The sequence below is a fragment of the Diabrotica undecimpunctata genome, chromosome 1 (assembly GCF_040954645.1).
Source record: "Diabrotica undecimpunctata isolate CICGRU chromosome 1, icDiaUnde3, whole genome shotgun sequence".
Lineage (NCBI taxonomy): Eukaryota > Metazoa > Arthropoda > Insecta > Coleoptera > Chrysomelidae > Diabrotica > Diabrotica undecimpunctata.
In genome coordinates this window covers 104,640,763-104,664,521 of record NC_092803.1, presented here as the reverse complement: position 1 = coordinate 104,664,521, position 23,759 = coordinate 104,640,763, and the positions used below count along the sequence as shown (strand labels likewise).

Here is a 23,759-nt window from a genome sequence, read left to right as displayed (position 1 = left end):
AACACAAAATTAAATTTTCACTGTAAAATGTCTGAAAATACTAACCTGGAATGACAATTATCATTTTATCAGTTGACATAGTCATAGTACTGTCACTATTGAGACCATCTGCGTCAAATTATATTTATGCGCATCATTGATTGGATATCTATTTAGCGCATTCTAAACTCCAACCAATTATATATCCGTAAGTAGAATTCGCTTTAATATGCAAATACCCGTGAACGATACATAATTTTCTAAGTTCTATGTATAATAATCACAGACTTACGTTTTTTTCTGTCACTTCTAGCTTAATGCGTTAGAGAGAATTCGATCAACTATGACGCTCTGAAAGAAGGGTTTGGGATGAACTGTAGCTACAAGTTTTCAGATTTCAGAGTGTATAATTTTTGAAACTAAGGATGGAATTAACTGAAAGAGTCAACCACAACCGACAGGACGTATGCAATCCTGCGACATAATAAAAAGCATAGTGCAGAAATTAATGTTAGCCCCTGATCAAAGTGTAGACAATCCTGTTAATTTCGTTTGCTTGTTTATGTAGAAGAACATTGTAAACGAACCAGTGAAGTGTACAAATAAAGAAGCAGAAAAAGTCCTGGGGATAGAGAACTGGAAATATTGCGACTCTACAGAGCTATATGCCTTTATTACTACTACTATTAACTGCAGGGCACCTGAGTGCCAACATCCATAATGTAGATATACTTTGGAGTAAGTTTTATGGACCTACTATATTCAAAGCTACCATGGGGTTTAAACGATTCAAAAAATTTGTTAAGATATGTTTGATTTGACGATAGGGATACAAGGTCTGAACGAAAAAGAAGTTAAAGGAAGTTAAACCACACAGTAAAATGCAAAAACTAGAAAAATCTCCAGTTTTAACAAGGAAAAGGTGTCACATGTGCCCAACAAAAAAGGACAGGAAACAAAAATAAATTTGTGAAATATGCAGTAGAAATGTGTGTAACGATCACCGTATAATTAAAAAAGTTTGTAAGTATTGCTATATAGAAAAATAAATAAGTAATCTATGTTTTTTTATTTTTATTGTTTTTTAACCTAATACTTAATAATAATTTAATTTGTCATATCAATTTGCTATTCTAATTAGAAATAATCTAATCTTGTGGCTTAGTCCCAACTAAAATAGTAAATTGATATGAAATATTAATAATTTGTAAAAGTAAAATATTAATATTTTTCTGACTTATGCGAATTACGATACATTAACCCCGATTGTCAGCGATATTGCAGTTCAATAGTCCAGCCGATCAGCAGTTTCGACACATATTGCAGACAGGTCGTCATCAATTAATTTCTTATAAATACTGTAAATTTTCATTTTAGAGTAAGTTGTAATTATATTAAATAAAGTGCTGTTACTCTGTTAGTTGAACCTTTAAAAGGGCCTTTTTAAAAAGTACCTTCGGGAGTGACAACCCTTAAGTTGCGTTTTATTTGTTCTGTAAAGATTGTCTTTGTCGGTGCTTTATACATGAGCTGCTCATTACCATAATTTTTGCTCAGAAGGGTTTTCACACAATAATAAAAGGCAACAAAACCATAATCTTTTGCCAGGGTATGCGTAAACATCAACCCCTCTTTTTAAATAAAATGGCCTGGTAGATTTACAAAAGTTTTGATTAATTTAATAATAAAGTCTTTGTTTGGTTCTAAATGTTTATTATTTGTGAAAAAATATATCTTCTACAAAATTTTTCTTGCATTTCATTATTTTGTGCAAATCCTTCAGGTAGATCGCACCCCGGAGGTAGACCGCATACCATAGTAGCACCTTTTTTTAATCTAGACAATTTAAATTTTACTTTAATAAAAAATTAAAAAGAATATTAGAAATATATGGGTATATATGAATAGTACATTCTAGAACAGTGGTGGATCCAACGGACCCGAGTTGCCCGGTTACGTAAGTAAAATGTGTTGCCCGGTTAAAAATTTGTTTTAACAATTTTTGCCCAATTTGGGACAATTTTGAACAAAAACCCGCAAAGAAACCGAATCAGAAACATTTTTCTACGAAAGCGGTCTCACAACACAAACTATTCTGCATTAAAGCAAAACCTATGCCTGGTAATTACATTATGGGTGAATTACCAGCTACACGAATAACATAATATTTACCTTTCATTAATATAGGAACGGATTTTACTGGTCCGTGTTTGTTAAAAGATCGATTGACTAAAGGTTCTAAATTAATAAAAAGCTATGTATGTATATTTGTATGTTTGTCGACAAAGGCGGTGCCCCTAGAGGTACATCTGATCTAACCACTGCTTGTTTTCTAGCTGCTTTTAGACAATTTTTGAGCAGACGTGGAAAACCAAGTAAGGTTTATTCAGATAATGGAAAAACATATGTAAGTGCAAAAAAGGAATTACAAAGTCTTGATAACTTCCTTAAAAATCAAGCGATATCGGAAGAATTCAATAGAGCAAGGAATAGATTGGCATTTCATACCTTCCAGATCCCTCTGTAGGGATCTGGGAAGGAATCTGTAGGGATCTGTAGGAATCTGGGATCTGACTTAAATTTTATTTTAAGAGGGTTGTGGAAGAAGCACATCTAAATCTAGAAGAATTTCACACAGTACTGGTTCAGGTCGAATCAATTCTTAATTCACGTCCTGTTTGTATTACAACAAATTACTGATTATAGTGGATATAACTGATTAAAAAATAAAAGGCATATACAACTTTTTTTATAACGTGGATGTAGAAATCTATTAGTTATATGGATTTTCACGTTTTAGTCTTAGAAAAGTTGACTGTTATCAACTAGTTTATTGTCAGGGTATTTGTATGGTTTTCTAGAGGTTTTATTTACCTAGCACTGCACTGAACTATTAGTTTACTAATCGTAGATATTTCTAGATCACAGTAAATATTTTTGTTTGACACGAACCATGAAATGTCTGCTATTGGACGTAACACTTTGCATTGAAATCTTTTTATTATAGATGAGTTGGATTTTGCTGCTGTGTCCCATGGCAGTTTGTTATGAATAGACTACTTTAATATTCTCTTTAGTATTTAATAATGTTTACAAAATTTTGAGTTTAACTGTTGGCAATTTATCCGTATATGGGTCCTCCATCTCAAAGTTTTGTCCAGGTGCATTCCAAGGTATTTAACATTTATATTTTGTTACATTTTGTAAAGATGGTATGTTGTGATTTAAATTTATTCTTCTTTACGCGCTATTTCTTTGTCCACTTTTCAATGCTGTTAAAAAGATTCGGTAGCTGTTGCAGGAGTATTGTCTATGAATAACATAGCACTGTTGTTTATGAATCTTTTAGTCGTTATATTTTCATTTCACGTCTTGCGTAAATATCAAATATAATATAGAACCCCAAAACACTATATTGCGGGTCTCCAGATTGTATAGACAATATCATGAATGTTTTTGATTCTTACTTAAAACGATAGTATCTTTCTTCTAAATATTATTTTACTAAAGTAAACATTGACTCTAAAACGTGATTTTTATTCTGAAGAGCAACCTTTCCTGTCAGACTTTATCAAAAGGCTGACTGAAGTCAAGAAAGAGTGCAGAGCAGTATTATTTTGTCTCGAAAGATTTATTCACTATATGAACGACTCTTCGTACTTGTTCTATTGTGCAATGCTTCCCTCTAAAACCAAATTAATGATACAAGAATTGATTATTATCAGCTATTATCTTTATATGTCTTGTCGCTATTAGCTTCTCAAATAGTTTAGCAATTATAGGTAAGAGACGAAGAGGACGATAAAAGGTATATTCGTGAGGCAGTTTACTAGGTTTATGGATTATTATTATATCAGCAATTTCCATTTGGTTTATTCAATTTTGATACTCGGAGTATATGCACCAACAGACGATTCTCCGAGAGTAGAAAAAGAACATTTCACGGAACAACTCCAAAATCAAATAGAGCTAATTAAAAAGAACGTGGAAATAATTATAACAGGAGACCTTAACGGCAGAACCGGAAGGAAAGAAAACAATAAAGTAGTGGGGAGATTTGGAGAGGATGAATAAAACGATAACGGAGAACGTCTGATTGAATTATGCGAACTAAACAACCTAAAAATCACCAACGGATTCTTTAGACATAAAAATATATGGACGCAAGAAACACGAAAGCTGAAATCGATAATAAACTATATAATAATCAACCAAGATACCACAATAAAGATCAAAGATGTGCGAGTCAAAAGAGGATCAGAATGTGGAACGGACCATAGACTACTGACAGCAAAAATGGGCATTTATTGGAAACATAACAAGACCCCCTCCATAGAAGAATCGTTGAACACTATAAGAGAAAAACAATACAATATAGAACTACTCCAAGAACAATCAATAAGAGAACTATACCAACAACGTCTAAACCAAAAATTAATAGAATTTAGATACGGCAACATCGAAGAAATATACGAGCATATAGGGGCGAGTATAAAGCAAGCAGCATTCGAAGCCCTTGGGGAAAAAGAACATATAACAAATAAACAGCACTACTATGAAATAAATGAACTAACAAAAAGAATAATTGAAGAAAAAAAGCAACTATACAGAAAATGGCTGACTACAAACAACGATGAAGTTTATAAAGAATATAGAGAAAAATATAGAGAAGTGAAAAAACAAATAACACAGCAAAAGAATGAAGAATGGGAAAGAATTTGCTTAAATATTGAAACATATATAGTAGATACAAGAACTTCGGAGTCATGGAAGCTACTGAGAGGATTGAAACAAAACTCAAAAGAAAAAATTAAATTGGGAAATATACAGGACAAAGAATGGAAGGACTACTACAAGGAACTATTAACAGAACAAAGACCACAATTCATTGGAAAAGAAAACAGGCGAAATGAGAACGGCCATAAAAGCAATCAAAAATAAGAAAGCCCCGGGACCTGGAGGCATCTCACCTGAGCTTATAAAATACGGATCAAAAAAATTACACCGGATGATACAATGGATATTTCAGAAAGCCATAAATGGAGAACAGTTCCCAAAGGAATGGACGGAGGCATATATAACATCTATATTTAAGAAAGAAGGTAGAAAACGATGCGAAAACTACAGAGGAATAAGCATAATATCATCAATAGGAAGATTATATGGGAAGATACTGCGAGAAAAGATAGAGCAAGCGATAAAAGGCAAAATCGGTGAGGATCAGGCAGGCTTCACTGCAGGAAGATCATGCATAGACCACATATACACTCTGGAACAACTGTTGGAAAAGAAAAAAGGAAAAAATAGAGATATACACTTGGCATTTGTGGACCTGAGAAAAGCGTATGACTCTGTACCAAGGTCAGAACTATGAGAGGCAATGTACAAATTAGAAATACAGACGGAACTCATAGAAGCTACAAAAGCTCTATATAAAGCAAATAAAGTGTCCATTAACATGGGAACAAGAATCATAGGAGACTTCACCACAATAAAAGGGCTGCTGCAGGGGTTGTTCCACATCTCCAACCCTATTTAAAATATACTTAGAGAAAGCCTTGACTACATGGAAAAGAAAATGTGAAGGCATGGGAGTACCGGTACGGAACGAATACCTATATACGTTAAGCTTTGCAAACGATCAAGTAGTGATTGCACAAGACCAAGACGACCTCAGCTACATGATGAAGAAACTACAAGAAGAATATACCAAGGCTGGCCTACATATTAACCTCGCGAAAACAGAGTACCTATCTACAAGTAAAGAAGACATAGAAGATCTACAGATTGATGACAACGTAACAATCAAAGGAAAGGATAAATTCAAATACCTGGGGTTTATAATCACGAAAAAGGCAACAACAGAGGAAGAAATTACACAAAGATTAGGACAAACAAGAACAACAATCCGACAACTTAACTCAGTATGGTGGAATAGACACCTAAATATGAAGACAAAAACGCAGATTTATAAAACATTAGTGTGAAGTATTATGACATATGGGGCTGAAAATTGGATCATAAATAAGAAAAACAGTAGTAAGATAGTAGCAACAGAGATGGAATGCCTGCGAAAATGCTGCAGAGTAACAAGAATGGATAGGAGAATTAATGACGAAATAAAGAAAAAAAACATCAATAGAAACATACATACTAACATATATAAAACAAAAATTACCAAAGACGTATGGACATGTAAGAAGAACTAGCGACAGTAGATAGATAAAGAGAATAACCGAATGGAGCCCCATAGGAAGGAGGAAAAGAGGACGACCCCGAAAATCCTGGAGGAACGAAGTAGACGACGCCACGAGTAAGAGAGGCCTAAACGATGGAGAATGGAACAACAGAGAGAGATGGAAACGGTTGAGCGAGGCAAGGCAGTGAATACTGTAGAATCCCTAAATATATATATATATATATATATATATATATATATATATATATATATATATATATATATATATTATTCAATTTTGAGCTTTAGTGAAGCATTGAAAAGTTGTGTTATCATAACTTTTCCTATCTTGTAACTCTTTTAAGTTAGTTCCTGTTATAAGGCCATAACTTGGAGCTTTTTTGGTTTTTATTCTATATTTAATAGCTCTTTTTACTTCTCTTGTTAATATTTGTTTAATTTGCTCACCTGACTGTTTTATTGTTGCTAGACTTTTGTAAATAACTTCATCTCCTTCAGGACTGACAGAGGATAGAGTTTGAAAAATTTCAAGATATTTTCCAATTGTTTCTGCTTTTTCTTGATCTGTTGTCCCCCACAAGCCATTTGGGTTTCTTAATGCTGAGATATATTTACTGCCTTATTTTAATTTCTTGGTAGACTTTCAAAGTGAACAGTCGGTATCTCCTGTTGGTGTTTAATTTAGAACAATTTTCAATATAGACAAAAATTAACAACAAGAAATAATAAACGTTTCTCCAGAAAATTTCTATAATTTTTTCAGTGTTATAGTAACATTTTTAAACAGTTTTTATTAAGTTTATTCATTGCGGGTACAAAATTGATTTGAAACTAATATGTAAAATGCTATTTCCAAAGCAGTGACAGGGATCATCAGTAACTTGTATATTCTGCTGTTATTCTTGCTATACCTAATCTTAACACTAAAACAACAACCAGTAGAATAAATTTAGATATAAATCAACTTAAAAATTATTTTTATAAAAAGTTTTTAATAACATTAACATCTAATAATATCCAACCTTGAACAATCATTATTTTAACAATAATGATATTAATATTTTACTTTTTCTTGATATTAATATTTTTTCTGTATTTATAGTCTCATTTTGAAGTACCTGCAGAAGCAGTTTAATTTTTAATGTAGATCAGTTAGAAAATAGATCGATGCGAAATGAAAAATCATAACTTATCAAAATAATAGCGATTAAAATGAATAAGATAAAATTCTTATTTTTATTTGGACGTGATTGAGAAAATGGACTTAAATGACAATTTACATTACTTCATTTAACTACATTCTAACTACATTTATCTACAATTCCAGTATATTTAACAGTTTATTTTTTTATGTTGATATATTCAGTCTATTATTTTAGGTAGGTACAGCTGGTTCCTAAAAAAACTGATACGACTCTCAAATCGTATTTTTTACAAAATTGAGCAGGGCATTTTAAAGGATAAATCAATACTTATTATTTACATACTGTCACTGTCACTACCAAATCTTAAAATTTGTCAGATAACTTATTTTCAACCTCAAGAAATGGCTCCACATTTTATTAATAATAAAAGATGGAGAGAACAAGAAACTCTCGAAAGAAAGCAAGGTTCTGGAATCCCAAAAATATCTACCGCTTATGCAGATCGTACGCTTTTGAAGAGATTAGAAGAGAATTCTTTTGAAGATGTGAAAACTGCAAGAATTATGTCACAGTTTCCGGGAAAAAAGACAACAACTAGGCGCAGAATTAAAGCATCGCGTCTTAGGTACCGAACTGCAGCAAAAAAACTCTTAAACCACAATAGAAGTAATCATGACTTATATTTGGTTTAAACCATCAGCTACAAAATCAAAATTTTTGGGACAGGTTAATATTTACAGGATTGAAACGTCTATATATTAATAAATATCGAGCAGCTGGTCATTTTAGCACCAATGTATGGAGATGAATTTCATCTAGAATATAAAGGAATGGGAATGGTATGGCGTATTGATGGCAGGTTTGTTGGGCAGACTTATCTAAAGATTCTAGAAAACATCATGTTTTCCAGTGTAGAACAGTTGTATCCAAAAAATAATTTTATCCTCCAACAACATAATTGTCCTATTAACACTGCAAATATAATAAACCAGTGGCTCCAGAATAACAACATCGAATCCTTACCATGGCCCAGCTACAGTCCAGATTTAAACCCAATCGAGAATCTGTGGGGGTTATTATAAAACGGTTGTATTGGAGTAATTTTATACCTCAAAAAGGTTAAGAGCTGTGGAACGGTATACAACAGGTTTGGAAAGAGCTCTCTAAAGAAGACAATTTCATAGTTCCTTTAGATGGACTAAAGACTGAAGCTGTTATCAATGTTAATGGAGATATTACAAAATATTAATTTTATTTTTATATACCTAAATTTAGTATAATTTTGTTCTTCCAGATCGTCGATTTCTTTCGAGAGTTTCTTGTTATATATACATCGGATTAGAACGTCTTTCGACGTTGTCCGATACCTATTCACCATCTCTTTCTATCTTCGCAGTCGTTTGTTGTTAAATTTCTTTCGCTCATGGACTTGTTTACGCCGTGTTGCCATTCTAATCTGGGTCTTCCTCTTTTCCGTCGACCTATCGGTTGCCATTCTACTACTTTTTTGGGGAGTCTTGTTGCTGGCATCCGTTGAACATGCCCATACCACCTTAATTGTTTCTTCTCTATATCTTGAGTTATATTTCCTTCTATTCCCATGCGTTGTTTTATTACATCATTTATGATTCGGTCTTGTCTGGAAATACCTAAAGATCTTCTCATTGCATCCATCTCTACTGCTTCTATTCGCTTTTTGTTGTTTTCACTAATTCTCTATATTTCAGCGCCATAAAGAAGAGTAGTTTTAATCATGGTCTCATATATATTAAATTTTCTTCCTTTCGTTATCTCTTTACTCCACAGTATACCATTGAGACATCCTAAGACTTTCTTTGCTTGAGTGATTCGTTTTTCTATTTCCCGTGTATCAGTTCCTGTATTGTCAAAGGCAACCCCCAAGTAGTCATAGCTCTGACAGCAGGAAATATGTTGTCCGTTTTCGAGGTCTATGTTATCTGACTCGTTTCCAATACAAAGATATTTGGTTTTTGTTGTATTGACATTCATTCCCCAGTCGTTATATTCTTCTATCAGTTTTCTAAGCATGTACTGCATGTCTTCCCTGTCGGTCGCTAGCACTACCTGGTCATCAGCAAACTGGAGTGTATATATACATTCATTGCTAAGCTCTATACCCATCCTATGCACCTTTCTTTTCCATCTTTCCAATGCTGCTGCAACATATATCTTGAATACAGCATCCTTGTCGCAAGCCTTTTGTAACCAGGAATTCTTCCGTTAGATATTTTCCTGTTTTTATCTGTGCCTTTGAGTCTCTATATAGTTCTTGTACAGCATTTATCAATGTGTGGTTGATGTTAGATCTTTTCAACGTTGTCCACAGTTTTGTTAAGGGGATGTTGTCATATGCTTTTTGCAGGTCTACAAAAGTAATATGAGTTTTTAGATTCTTAGCCGATCTTTTTTCTATTATTTGTTTAAGACAAAATACGTTATCGGTGCACGATCTTCCTGCACAGAAACCCACTTTGTTCTTCCTCTTCATTGTGCATATATTCTTCCTCGATCATATGTCTCAAAATTCGTCCATAGAGTCTGCTCAGGGTGCTGGTTGCCGATATGCCTCTATAATTATTACAATTCCTTTTGTCCCCCTTTTTGTGTATTGAGAACATGTATGCCGTTCTCTATTGTTCTGGTACTGGGTGTCCATTTAGACACTGATTGATCACATAAGTTAATTTTTCAAATAGTTTGAGTTCCATTATTAAGCATTTCAGCATAGATTCCCTCAGGTCCAGCGGATTTACCATTCTTTAGGGTCATTACAGCCTTCCTTACTGTTTCGATGTCTACCCTCGCTTCCTCTCCTTGTATATGTACTGACTGTGTTGGGGAGTTCGCTAGGTATTCTTGTCTTGTCTCTGTCAGCAAGCTTTCACAGTGATCTTTTTATTGTCTTGGTTTTATGGTGTGTATGTGTGCTTTGTCTTTTCCTGTATTTTTTACTGATTGTATAAAATGCTATACCTCTGTACATTGTTTTTAGTTTCTTGTTCCCTTTATTTTTTAATAATAGAAAAACTGTGGTTCTGCTTATGTTAAAATGTTTTGATGCCTCCGATAGTGCACAGTTATCTTTTAATTAGGTTACAATTTTTGCTTTAATATATTGTTGAGTTAAGTCGTTTGTTTTATTCCTTAATGATAATAAAAATAATAACAACAACCCTATTTTATGTAAAAACTACCATTTATATACTCTTTATAAAATGCAGAATTTCAAAATAATATAATAATATGTAATTAATTGTTTGTTGTTTGTTTGTTTATTTTATTATTTGTCTGTCATAATAAATATAATATAATGTCAGACCAATCAAATACACTGCTCAAAATGATCAAATCTTACTAAGAGTCGTATCAGTTTTTTTAGGAACCCGCTGTATGTGGCGTCAAAATTATTTTTTGCATAAGTTTATGGATCAAGTAGTGCAATAACCACTCAAACAGAAAGCCTATGAGAATATAAAATGTATAGCTATAATAGCATAAGATTAAATGTGTTATACGTGTATTTTATAATTTTTGTCACATAACTTTTAATACTGAATTCGAATTCTTGATTAGTTTGTCTGTCTGTGTTTACGTTTTCATTACACTAACACTAATTTAAACTATTACTTATTGTAATAATTTTAAACTGTTTGCAGGCAGCAACCTATCTCTGTCCAGCAATTTTTCCATGGGTGGATACCGGTCCAGCAACCGAGGAATCAGGGATGTTTGTTATGAAGATGGTTGGAAATTTATATATTTTAATAATAATCTTTGATCTTATCGTTGTTTGTGGAATGGATAATATGAATACAGCTACATCAATTTTTCTATGGTTGTTCTTCCTAGCAATTGTTGCAATATGTTTAATGATCTCTCGAAAACCACAAAACAGGTAAGAAAAGTTTATATTAAATATATTCAAAAATAATATTAATCAGTAAAATTTCTAACAATATTGTTCTACAGTTCTCTACTTTAAAATATGTAATATATATCTCAACTGTTATTGGAGTGAGATAAAATTAAATTATTAGAAGAATTTTTTCTATTTCAACGTAACAAAACAATATTTTATTTAATTCGTATAATGAAAACGATTTCTAAATTGAAAGTGAAAACTTTAGATATAAAGTATTTTTAATTAATTAAAACTGTGGTTTATTTCCATAACAAAGGAAGATAGTGGAGGCAAAAGAAAAGTGGCTTACAGATACATGTAAAGAGATAGAATACTTGCAGAAAAAAACACGATTGCAAACTTCTGCCAAGAAAATAAAGGAAAAGAAAGAAAACTAACTAAAAATATAAATAATAGACATTGTGGCACACTAACAAGTCCGGACAATATTAGAAGAAATAAATGACGAAAGGGAAACATAAATATATACAAAATCTATTCTCAGACAACAGGGAACAAAATGTCAACAAAACATTGGTAATAACTTACATTTAAACATTGATAATAACTTACGCATTCTAACATCAAAAATGAAATACGCATTAAAAACACAAAAACTAGAAAAGCAACTTGTAAAACTATTCAATAGTATTATATAAAACTCGCAATATTGGGTAATATCTACGTTTGTTCCCCTTTTTAAATCCAACAACGCTAAAAATGTAACGACTTTTTACTGATAAGTCTCATGTCCCGTCCCATATACGTTTATTTCTGAAAGTAATTCATACCTTACAGAGCAGAAAAATTTGGTTTTTGGAACCCAAAAGGCCTTGTTTAGGTTCATTGTGCTCGTGCAAAAATGTTGAAATTAACACAAAAAAGGATATTTGTGTTTCTTGGTTTATGAAAAGGCCTTTGATAAAGTCAACTACGAAAATCTGACAGAATGTTTAAAAAAACATCGGTCTCAATTATATAAACATAATACGTGAACTCTATTAGAACCAACATATATTTACTATAGAACGCAGTTGGGGACACTGAGGCCATACAAATTTAAAGACGAGTTAGACAAGCTTGTATAACCATTAATATTCAACCTGTAGTCAGAGGAGATATTTGCCCGAGCTTTGGATGAGGCACAAGAAGGTATTAAAGCCAGAGGAATAATTAGTATTAACATCTGATATGCCGACGAAACGGTACTAATTGTCAGAAGTGAACAAGAACTACAAAATCTGCTGAATAAGCTTGTGAACGAGGGTAAAAAGTATAGTCTAACATAAACATATTAGTAAGTAACAAACTAATTAAACAAGTTGAAATCTTTAAATATTTAGGATGCTGGATACATGATACAGGCTCAGAACAAGAAGTAGAGCGTAAAATAGAACAGAACTTGATCTAACTCTGCGGTATCGCATGATAAAATGTATATAAATCGCTATATACACAGTAACCTTCTAAATGGCATGGAAGCCTTCTTCTTAAAGTGCCGTATTCCTGTGGAGGTTGGTGATCCTATTGTCTTTTTTAATTTGAGAACTTGCTACTCTAAACAAATTAAACGGCCTGTATTGTTACCAATCACGTACATTTCTGACGTACGTGAATCACGTACATTTCTGACGTACGTGAATCACGTACCAAAAATTCTGACTTCGGCTAACAGATCTTCTTTCTTGAATCTTTCCCTGTATTATGAGTCTTAAAAGTTCAAATTTTGGTCCTCTTATTACGTGTCCTAAGTATTCCAGTTTTCTTATTTGTATAGTGGTGATTATTTCTGTTTCTTTACCAACATTCTCCAGTACTTCTTTATTTGCAATTTTAACAGTCCATGAAATTTTTAATATTCTGCGGTGTAACCAAAACTCGAAAGCGTCAATTAGCTTTAAAGCTTTTTTGTAGTAAACAAAGCAGAAGCGTAGCTCAACGTTTACGTCACAACATCGCTGAATCAGTATGTTTATGGTATATAGTCCTTCTAAGCGTCTTACTAATCTCATTTTCTAACATTCCATAGATTTTTTTATATATTACTTTAAGCAGTACTTTTAAAGTAGGACTTATGAGGTTCAGAGTTCGATAGTCAGAGCACTTATGCTGCTTCCACGAGGAAACTAAGTTCCTGTAGCTGGCTGTATACCATGTATCACAAAAAATTTTTGTTAAAGTCCTTTATAAAATTAAAAAACCCAAACGGGCTATGTCATGAAGACAAAACGTTTTCGGAATCCATATTCCATCATCAGTGTCCTAAAAAGTATATAACCACTTTAATTAAAAAGAACATGAAGTTAAAATTTTGACCAAGGTTAATACAAAATGTGGTTAATACTTACTAGGTGTACGTTTTGAGCCACTAAATATCTGAGTAAAAACCCTTAAAATATTATATGTTACAATTTGGTTTACATTATTTAGTCTTATATATTAGGATGTTAAAGTTACCAGTGGATATGATAACATGGCAACGTATGACTACATGAAGTTGCTGGTTCTGAGACGAAGTGTCTACGAGGACTTGATGATAGCAACTGATTTGAATGACAAAATTGACATGTTAGGACGGAAGTCCGAACAAAGCAGTCATTGAAACTTGATGTTTGTGTCTAAATATGACAGTTTAAATATTGCTGGCTTCTGTCATATTTAGACACAGACATCAAGTTACAATGACTGCTTTGTTCGGACTTCCGTCCTAACATGTCAATTTTGTCATTTAAATCAGTTGCTATTATCAAGTCCTCGTACAGACTTCGTCTCAGGACCAGCAACTTCATGTGGAGTCATACGTTGCCATGTTATCATATCCACTGGTAACTTTAACATCCTAATATATAAGACCAAATAATGTAAACCAAATTGTAACATATAACTTTTAACGGGTTTTTACCCAGATATTTAGTGGCTCAAAACATGTACACCTAGTAAGTATTAACCACATTTTGTATTAACCTTGGTCAAAATTTTAACCTTATGTTGTTTTTAATTAAAGTGATTATACTTTTTAGGACACTGACGATGGAATAATATTCCATCGTCATTATATGGATTCCGAAAACGTTTTGTCTTCACGACATAGCTCGTTTGGGTTTTTTAATTTTATATACCTTTTATAAAGGATTTTAACAAAAAATTTTTATACTGCTTATTATTAAGGAATGGTTATAAATGCTAACATCAGCTACCCTTGCGGTAATATTTCCGTATTTTACACAGTGCTGAACAATCTGACAATACTTCCAAGTTATCCTCTTCTACTAGTTAACATTTCTACAGGTATTTCGTCCAATTTAGCTGCCTTATGGGAGAGAAGCCTGGACGCTGACAATTAGCTTGTTACGACACCTGGAAAACTTTAAGGTGTGGATATTCTGCCACACTTTTAAAATTTCATGGACTAACTTTGTTAGAAATGAATAGGTTTTAAGACTGAATAGAGTATGACTTATAAATAGAGATTTTGAGCTTGTACAACTAATTATAAAACGGAAACGATCTTAGACATATATTCAGACACGAGAGATATACCACGAGAGAAATTAAAGGAAAGCGTGGTCCTGGCAGACGACAAATAACCTAGCTGCCTAACATCAAGGATCGGACAAGACAAAACCTCAGAACCCTAATAAAAAAAGCACATAATAGAGACAAATTTGCTAAAGTCATCTACAACCCCCATTAGATACAGCTCCTAAAGAAGAATTAGTGGTTTATTGTGTGTGTTACTTCTAATTGATACATATTCGGTTATGTTATATTAGCAAAACTGTATGAACGTTGTATTTAAAATTTGTCTCGCCATTCATGAATTAGATATACGGCCTTAAAGTTCTCCAATTTTTTAGAATAAAAAATCTTCTAGAAGTTGTCCCTATAGAGATTTAGTTGTTTCCTATTAAGGTTTTTATTCTGTTTTCAACAAAATTTAGTAATACTCCACAGATAAGATTGAGAACGAAAAAAAGATTAATTAGTTCCTTCTTTAGCTTTAAATTGTGATTTGCTTGACAAGTATTGATTACTTAATTTTCTCGAATGCGCTAATGGTTTGGTAGGAATCTGAAGGTATATCACTGTTATGATCCTTTTGTCATAATTAAGCATTTCTTGTAATAATTCATAAATTCCTAGTTTATGTATGTCTTAATTTATATTAATACTTCATCTTTTAGATGTTCGTGGTATTTTTTTTTCTGGCCTTCCATTAAACATTTTCTGTTTCCATATTTTTCTTTTTATTATCTGATCCATTTACTCATTCATTTTACCGTTCTTAATAGTTTTCGCGTTTTTGGGTTTCTTTATGTTATCATAACTCTTGTAACTAATCTGTACATTTTGTTGTTTTTATTTTAACTTAGTTCATTATAAGTTGAAGATCGCATATCTTTACTCAAGCCTCAAATACTTTGAGTATAGTTTTATAAATGCCAAATATAGTTTAATTCTTTTACTTCCGATTACTTAATTATGTTCTTGTATATAGTTAAAAAAAGGATTGTAGTTATTTTTTATTCAAATATTGAAGACCATTTTGTAAAAATCCGTCCCTGGATTTATACTTGCCTTAATAATAACTTTTGTGTAATAAATTATCAAAACTGCTAAGATATCGTTACAAATCTATTTCTTTAATTAACTTCATCATCAACATGGCATCTACGCTCCTAGCGGAGTGATTGCCGCCCTCTTAGGGCTCTTCCGATTCATGGGTCGCGGGGAATCAGTTCATATTAACATTTTGGTGTTACAAAAGGTTGTGTGACTGTGCGTTTTCTACAATATTTCTTCATTCTTTCCTGTTTTGCTTATGGTTTTCCAATCTCTAACTCTTATCTTATGAAGGTACGCAATTATCTGGTTCTCTCATCTTGTCTTCGGTCTATCTTGTGGCCTACCTGATACTATGTATCTAAGTCTCTGTGCGTTGATAAGTCTGGCGATGTCTTCTCCTTTCAAAAGCGCTCTTACATCATCGTTCAATAATTTTATAAATTTATTATTACCTAAGCTTAGTGGGTCTGCTATTCTTTAAATGAATTTTTCTCCCTATCCTAGATTCTTAATCTTTCTTCATCTTTATGTGTTAGGCACATTACTTCATCATCATATGTGATTACTGGTCTAATTGCTGCTCTGTAAATTTTCAGTTTAGTATTCTGAATAAGCTTCTTATCTTCGAGAAAGTTGTATTTCCAGTAAGTTCTGTTTCCTGCCAGAATTTTTTCATTGATGATTATACTTTCATTAGTTCCATTAACGAGGGCTCCAAGATATTTATAGTATTCTACCTTTTTAAACTTATATTTACCAATATTTAACCTTGTCCCATTAATTGTACTTTTTTTGAGCGTATTAGGTATTTTGTTTTATTGCCAAACCCCTATTGGATGTTTCCTTGTACAACTTTTTAAATCCTATAAACTATTTAGGTTTCTACTAATCAGTGCTATATCGTCAGCGTACATCACAAGTTGCGACATCGATGTTATAATTGTACCTTTTATTGCAGTAGCTCTTATTGTTCCTTCTGTAGCGACCTTAAATAGTGACGTTGATAAAAAGTGACCCTGTCGTACTCCAGTTGATATTTCTATATTTTTGGATATGCCGTCATCTGTTGTTATTGCTGCTGCCGATCCCTCCATTGTCGTTTTCGTAAAGTTTATGAGTTTCATTGGGATATCTAGGTTTTTCATATCTTCTAGTAGGTCAGGTCTTATTAGACTGTCAAATGCTTACTTAAAATCTATAAAAAGGGTGTGTAAGTCAATATCATGTTCGTAACACTTCTCAATTGACTGTGATTATGTGTATTGCGTCCATTGTTGAACTTCTTTCTCTAAATCACTGCTGGTATTCTCCTATTTTAATTTCAATGTATTTTGAGAGTCTTTGTCTGATTAATGATGTCAATATTTTGTAGCAACTGTTTAAAGATGTAATTTCTCTACAGTTGTTACATTCTATAATGTCCCCTTTCTTTAAAATAGAAAATATCCACCTTGTTTTTCATTCTTCGGGCATTCTTTCTTTTTCCCAAATCCTTATTATTAGGTGGTATATTTTTCTTGCAGTTCTTCTCCGCCTTGTTTTATTAGATCGTTTGAGATTTCGTCTGGGCCTGCTGCTTTCTTTGCTTTAGATTTTTTATCACACGTAAAAAATCCACATATGACGGATTTTCGATTTTTTTGTTATCATTAACGTATGTTTCTTCCGTGCATTCGTGAGTGCTTTCTTTAGCCTTAAATAAATCTTTAAATTTTAAATTTATTTCCAACTCTTCTATAAGTTCATTAATCCATCGCTTTTTTCTATTTTTACAGCATTTGTCTAAGTCTTTCTTTCCTCTCCTATACTCTTCCAAGTCTTCTGCTCTACCTGTCTTCAGCCTTTTCTTTCAGGATAGGTTAATTTCCCTGGTTGCTGTGTTGCTGTTTTCGTCGTGTCATTGTGAATTACTGTGTTTTTCCAGTAATTTACTTTGTTTTTCCTGCGATTTACTGTGTTCTCTAATTGTTTTTCCCATTGTGCACATTTTGTTTATATCATAGCTTTGAAGTTGATCGAGCGAAAATCTTTCTATATTTATTCACTCTGTATTGTACCTTAATTGTGCCTGATATTCTTCTTGTCTTGCTTTTTTCATGTATTGCTTTGGAAAGTCTTTGCACATATGTTCTTGTTTCTTTAAGATATTTAAACTCTTTCAGTATATCTGTTTTCTCATTTGCACTCCTCGTTTCCATCAATATAGGTCTGGATTTTGCTTTTAAGATCTCTATAATCTTCCCCTTGGTCTTTCTCTATTCCGTGTATTAGTAAGTTCTTCCTTCTAATGTTTTTTCTAGCATTTCTATTCTTTCCAGTTGGATTTTAATTCTTTCCTTCATAATCATGTTTTCCATCTTCAGATGTTCATTAACTGTAGATACTTTTCTTAAGTCTGACTGTATATTATCCAACTTTTCTTGGACTTGTATTATTGTATCTAATATCGTGTTTGCCATCTTAGCTTTCGATGACAGTGGAAGAGAGTACACCCTCCTCAACGCATCAATGGCTCCTCACTATCCGTCACCAGAAGACCAAAAATGTGGACAGAAATATTTTCGTCGAAATGAATATCTGTTTGCCTATAGCTTTTATTATTAATATATTAATAATACAAGCGACTTTACCATTAACATGTGACTAATTGTACGGTATTTCAGGTTAGCTTATGCTTTTAAATTTTTATATATTTTTTAATATTCCAAAAATTTCTCGATGTAGTTAAGTTATTCCTTAAAAATATTTATAAATTAAATAGTTGCAAAACTCTTTATTTACTTTTTTTGCAGAAACACATTAATGTTCATGACTCCAGGCCTTCCGTTCATTCCTGTAGTAGCGATAACAGTAAATATTTATCTGATTATGAAGCTGTCCATACTAACCTTAGTTAGATTTACGACATGGATGACTTTAGGGTTTATTATGTATTTTTACTATGGAATTAAAAATAGCACTTTAGAAGAAGGACCAGATAGTGACCAAAATATTGAGCTGACCGTGACAGATCACGAAAAACCAAAATATAATAGTACCACACCGTACGGCGGAGATCACAATATATTTAGGTAAGGTATTGGTTTTTTTATATATAAATAAAGAAAACCACATACTAAGTATCTAGTTATTAAAACCAATACGACTATTTTCAAAGTAATCAGTAATAAGTATGCATTTGCATCTTACAATAATTGCTAAAACAAGCAGAAGAGGTTACGTTTTTACATAGTTTCCATATCGAAAATTCACTTAAAGTTCAAAATATATTGTAAAAAAGTGTATCAGAAAAACCGTTGAGAAATTTTGTTAAAAGTTTTAACCAAAACTTGTAGTAATATAAATGTATTACAATATAATTTAAACTACACAATCTAAAATAAGAGTATTTTTTTCTAGCCAATCACAACCTACCTACGACTGGGATCCAAATAAATCCTGGGATCACGGTCCTGCTTGGGCTCAGCCTGCGCAACCCCAGAATCCCGCCACTTCACAACCACAACTTTACCAAGTCGAACAACATTATAATGTTAATACAAATAACACCAAATCCGTAATAAATAAATCAAAGCCACCAGTTACAAGGCCCAGTACTAAACCAAGTACTCAACCAACAAGTTCTCAGTCTAGTTCCCAACCTACCGCCTCCAATTCTTCGAATTTGTTCGTTAGTGATCCTTTGGCCTACGCCAACTGGGATGATTAGTAGTGTAATGAAAGGTTCAACGGTCTAGAATATCTAACAAAAGGACTAAATGAAATTGTTTATTAAATTTTGTCACTGACTCCAAGTTTATTGACTAATTTGTTGTTTGTGGTACATATTTTATTATATTTTTAGTAACAAAATATTGTTACGAAACAAGAGCAATAATTGTTATGCTAAATATTGTTAGTATTACTATTTATTTTAGAAGAAGAATTGCAATAGACCAAAAAATTGAAATAAGTTAAATATTTTTAATGAAAACTTTTAGTATATAAAAATATACTTTTAGTATACTAAAAGTATATTTTATTAAATCAGATTTGGTATGTTTTAATGCAAAAAAAAATTAAAGCCAAATTGGAAAATTGAAACATACATACAGTTTTAGTCTGAAAGTCAAGTTATTCTAAGCAATGATTTTAACAGCATTGAAAAAAAAAGTTGTAAATAAACACAAATATGATTAATATATAATATAATAATTTTGTATTTAGTAATTACAGTTTATATTATTTATTAACTCAATAAACCCTTATTTTATCCATAAGGACTAATAAAAACTTTCATTACAGAAATCTTTTACAAAAAGTGTAATAAAAAAATGAAATTACACAAACTTTTTACTAACGCTAAATGTGACTCTAAAACTACTCTTTTGTAGCATTTTAAGATTTATTATTTTAATACTAGCACTTTCACTGCTAAACATAGATCCATTTCATCATTTTTGATCCTCTTCGACTTTATATGGGCAATGATACGTGCGATGTTGGGCAAGATCCCAAATCACGAGACACAGCAAGTATTCGGAGTAGCCGATGCTACAGAAAAAATAGCAACACTGAAATAGAGTTAAGAAGTATTATGATCGGAGCCATTAGTGGAGTAGAGTGTCTGTGGACGAATACGATGAACAGACGATCTAAAAGGTTGCCAAATAAGCTAAGTACAAGCGACACAGCATTAAAAACATGGAAAGTACTGAGAATATTATATATCATAATAAGGGACACTGTTACATACTAGATATTGTTTGTAATCAGCTCTTTGTAGCGCTGTAATTTTTGTTTGTGTATGATGATTGATTTGCATACCCCTCTGGAGTTGTTTATTTCACTTTCTTAAGATCTTCTTCTAAATCTGCACATCTTCTAGAGATGTTGGCGACCACATTGACCCATCTTATTCTATTTACAGCAGCTCGAAATAGATCAGTTGACGTTAGACCAGTCCACGTCCTAAGATTTGCCAGCCAGGGTATACCTCTACATACAGGGTCTCTCTTACACTTAATCTTGCCTTGTACAATCGACTGTAGAAGTTGATATTATCATTATGCATGATATGGAAGAAGTAAGCCCATTTTCTGTTTTTTATGGTGTTAATAATTTCTTTGTCTTTTCTTAGCCTCTGGAGAATAGTTATGTTACTTGTGTGGTGTATATATGAGAGACACTCAACATACGCCGGTAGCACCACATTTCAAATGCCTTTAATCGTTTTATGGCATATTCTGTAAGGCTCCAGCTTTCAACTCCATAGAGGAGGACACTAAAAATCTGTAAAAATGCGTATATTGATACTTAAAGATAACTTGCAGATAATCTTCTTAAGGCTGTTGAAAGAGCTTCTGGCTTTTTTAATACGAGTTTTTATTTCGCAGGTATAATCCCAAGTATCCTTAATATTGCAGCCCAAAAAGCATATTTTTTCCACTCTTTCTAACGGTGTATCGCCTATTGAAATTTGGGCGTTTATGATGGTGTTCTTACTAATGATCAATACTTTTGTCTTCTTACAGTTTAGTTTTAGGCCGTATTTGTTAGACGCTGCGCTCTATCTGATCTGCCAGCAACACAGTATCTACTATTGTTTATAAGCTGGCCATTTACAGCAATCCCATCCTCTGATTTGTCCAAGCTCTCTCTAAAGATGTTTTCAGAGTATATGTTAAATAATGCTGGTGACAATATGCAACCCTGTCTAACTCTTTTTCGACTGTGAAGATCTCGGACAGTTTATTTTCTAATCGTACTGTTGCTTTTTCTTGGAGATGTAAGCTTGAGATCAGTCTTATATCCTTTCCATCGAGTCCTGATGTTTTAGAACTTGCTCTGTATTAGAACTTGCAAACTAAAAAGTGCTTCCCTCGTTCCGAGTCCTGCTCTGAATCCAAATTGAACCTCACTCAGGTGTTCTTCTAATTTGGTGTATATACGCGAGTGAATGATAGTAAGGAGTACTTTAAGTACATGACTCATCAAACTAATTAATCTGTGCTCTTGTTTCGTAAGAGCTGTGATTTGGTGTGCCTATAGCTTTTAAATTTCACCATGCACCTCATCAGGTCCTGGTGATTGCCCATCTTTAATCCGCTTAATGACCATAGTTACTTCTTCGTTTGTTATTTCTGAGCCGTAAGGATTATTTCAGTCGGACTTCGTGCTGCATCTTTGAATAATTCTTGGATATATTCTTCTTTTTACAATAAATATAATACACTTATAATAATAATAATTTATATATATATATATATATATATATATATATATATATATATATTATTGTTCTGAAGCTATTCTTGTGGCATTTTAAAGTAATTACTATTTAAATGGGAATAAGCCACAATTAAAGGTTAAAGTACGTTTATTGACGTTTCAATTTCCACTTCGGAAATCGTTCTCAAAATACAATTATACAATTTACTAATGTTTGTATTTTGAGAACGATTTCCGAAGTGGAAATTGAAACTTCAATAAACGTACTATATATATATATATATATATATATATATATATATATATATATATATATATATATATATATGTATAATATGATATAATATATATATATATATATATATATATATATATATATATTATATATAGAATCAAATTATAACTAAAACTGTGTGTAAATTGATCGTTGTTAAAAGAGAATACTTTAAAATTTTGGTCCCAATTTGACTTATCAAAATTATCTCTATACCCACAAGTTAATAAATAAATGGGTTTTAGTCTCTTGTTATTATTTCTAGATCAAAACTAACAAATGTTACACTACAGTAAAATATTTTGATAAGAGGAAAAATAATGTTATTTATTACCTACGTTGTTGTATATTTAATGAGAAAAGGTTGTTACAAAATATTGAAAAAAGTGTAGTTATATTTCGAGCGTTTAAAGGACTGACGTTTTAAAAGATATATTAGCTAGGTTATCATATTAAAGAATCTGGTTTGTTAAAAGCTATAAACGCTTTTAAGACATTTTTTATCAATAAAAATGATACAAAAAACAATTTTTTGTTTTTGCACTATTTTATTAATAAAGATCTATGTCACTCATTTTTACGCATGTATACATATTTTTTATCGTTACTGTTGATCACAAAATATAAGTAATCTCAGGTTTTTGTATTTTCTACTTAAGTAATATTTTCTGGTGTTTCTTACATAGAATAAAAATTGTCATGTCATAATATGTTTCTTGTGCTATATTTATATAGTTTTTCCAAAAGACTCAATGCTTGTATTATCTTCTTCGGTTTAGGTTATGTTATGTTGTAGTTTTGCATTATTTGCAATAATTATTATTGTTAATATACCAAATTATATTTGTACACTTTTTTTATTGTCTTGATGCACATAGTCCCGGCTCGACAATTTACATGATAATAGGGTTTAATGTATTCCTGTAACATCTTGTTTTTTTTTTAGATGTTTATCTCGTCATCATATTTTTTTTTGGAATTACATTATTACACTAGCTTGACACCAAAGAAACGAAAGAAAAATAAAATAGTAAAATATAAAGAAAAACAATAATTTTAATTGTGTTGGATAAAATGACACGAAAATGTAAAAAACAAGAGGGAGAAATATTTAAAAGCTTAAATTATTATTAAACGAAACACTTCACGAAGAACCAGTAAATACAGCAATGGCAATAATGTCCAAAGTAACAAGTAACGGATTTCGACACTACATAAAATTAAAAAAAAAAAAGAAAAACTGACCAGAGGATACCACTGGAAAGGTATGAAGAGCATTATATTTAACAAATACAAATTGGCTAATATGTCTGTGAATAGGGAAGCTGTGACATTATAATTAGGTACAAAAACAAAGGCAACATTTGTCGACGTATAAACTAGGAGGACATAAAATTGCTTAACCACACTATTTCAAAGTAATAATTGATAGAAGGCAAACAGTAATTGAGAGACAGATGAGAA

At 32.0% G+C, this 23,759-nt stretch overlaps 1 protein-coding gene across 1 annotated transcript in view; it reads left to right on the top strand.

The window, feature by feature from the left end:
- LOC140451901 (solute carrier family 7 member 14) overlaps nt 1-22,119 on the top strand; it is an 812,989-nt gene extending 790,870 nt beyond the window's left edge. Inside the window, exons 12-14 of the mRNA XM_072545857.1 lie at nt 11,001-11,239; nt 18,604-18,882; nt 19,211-22,119. Coding sequence (XP_072401958.1) covers nt 11,001-11,239; nt 18,604-18,882; nt 19,211-19,520 — 828 coding nt within the window. The 3' untranslated portion in view covers nt 19,521-22,119. The remainder of the gene's footprint in view (nt 1-11,000; nt 11,240-18,603; nt 18,883-19,210) is intronic.
- Nucleotides 22,120-23,759: the final 1,640 nt, after the last annotated feature.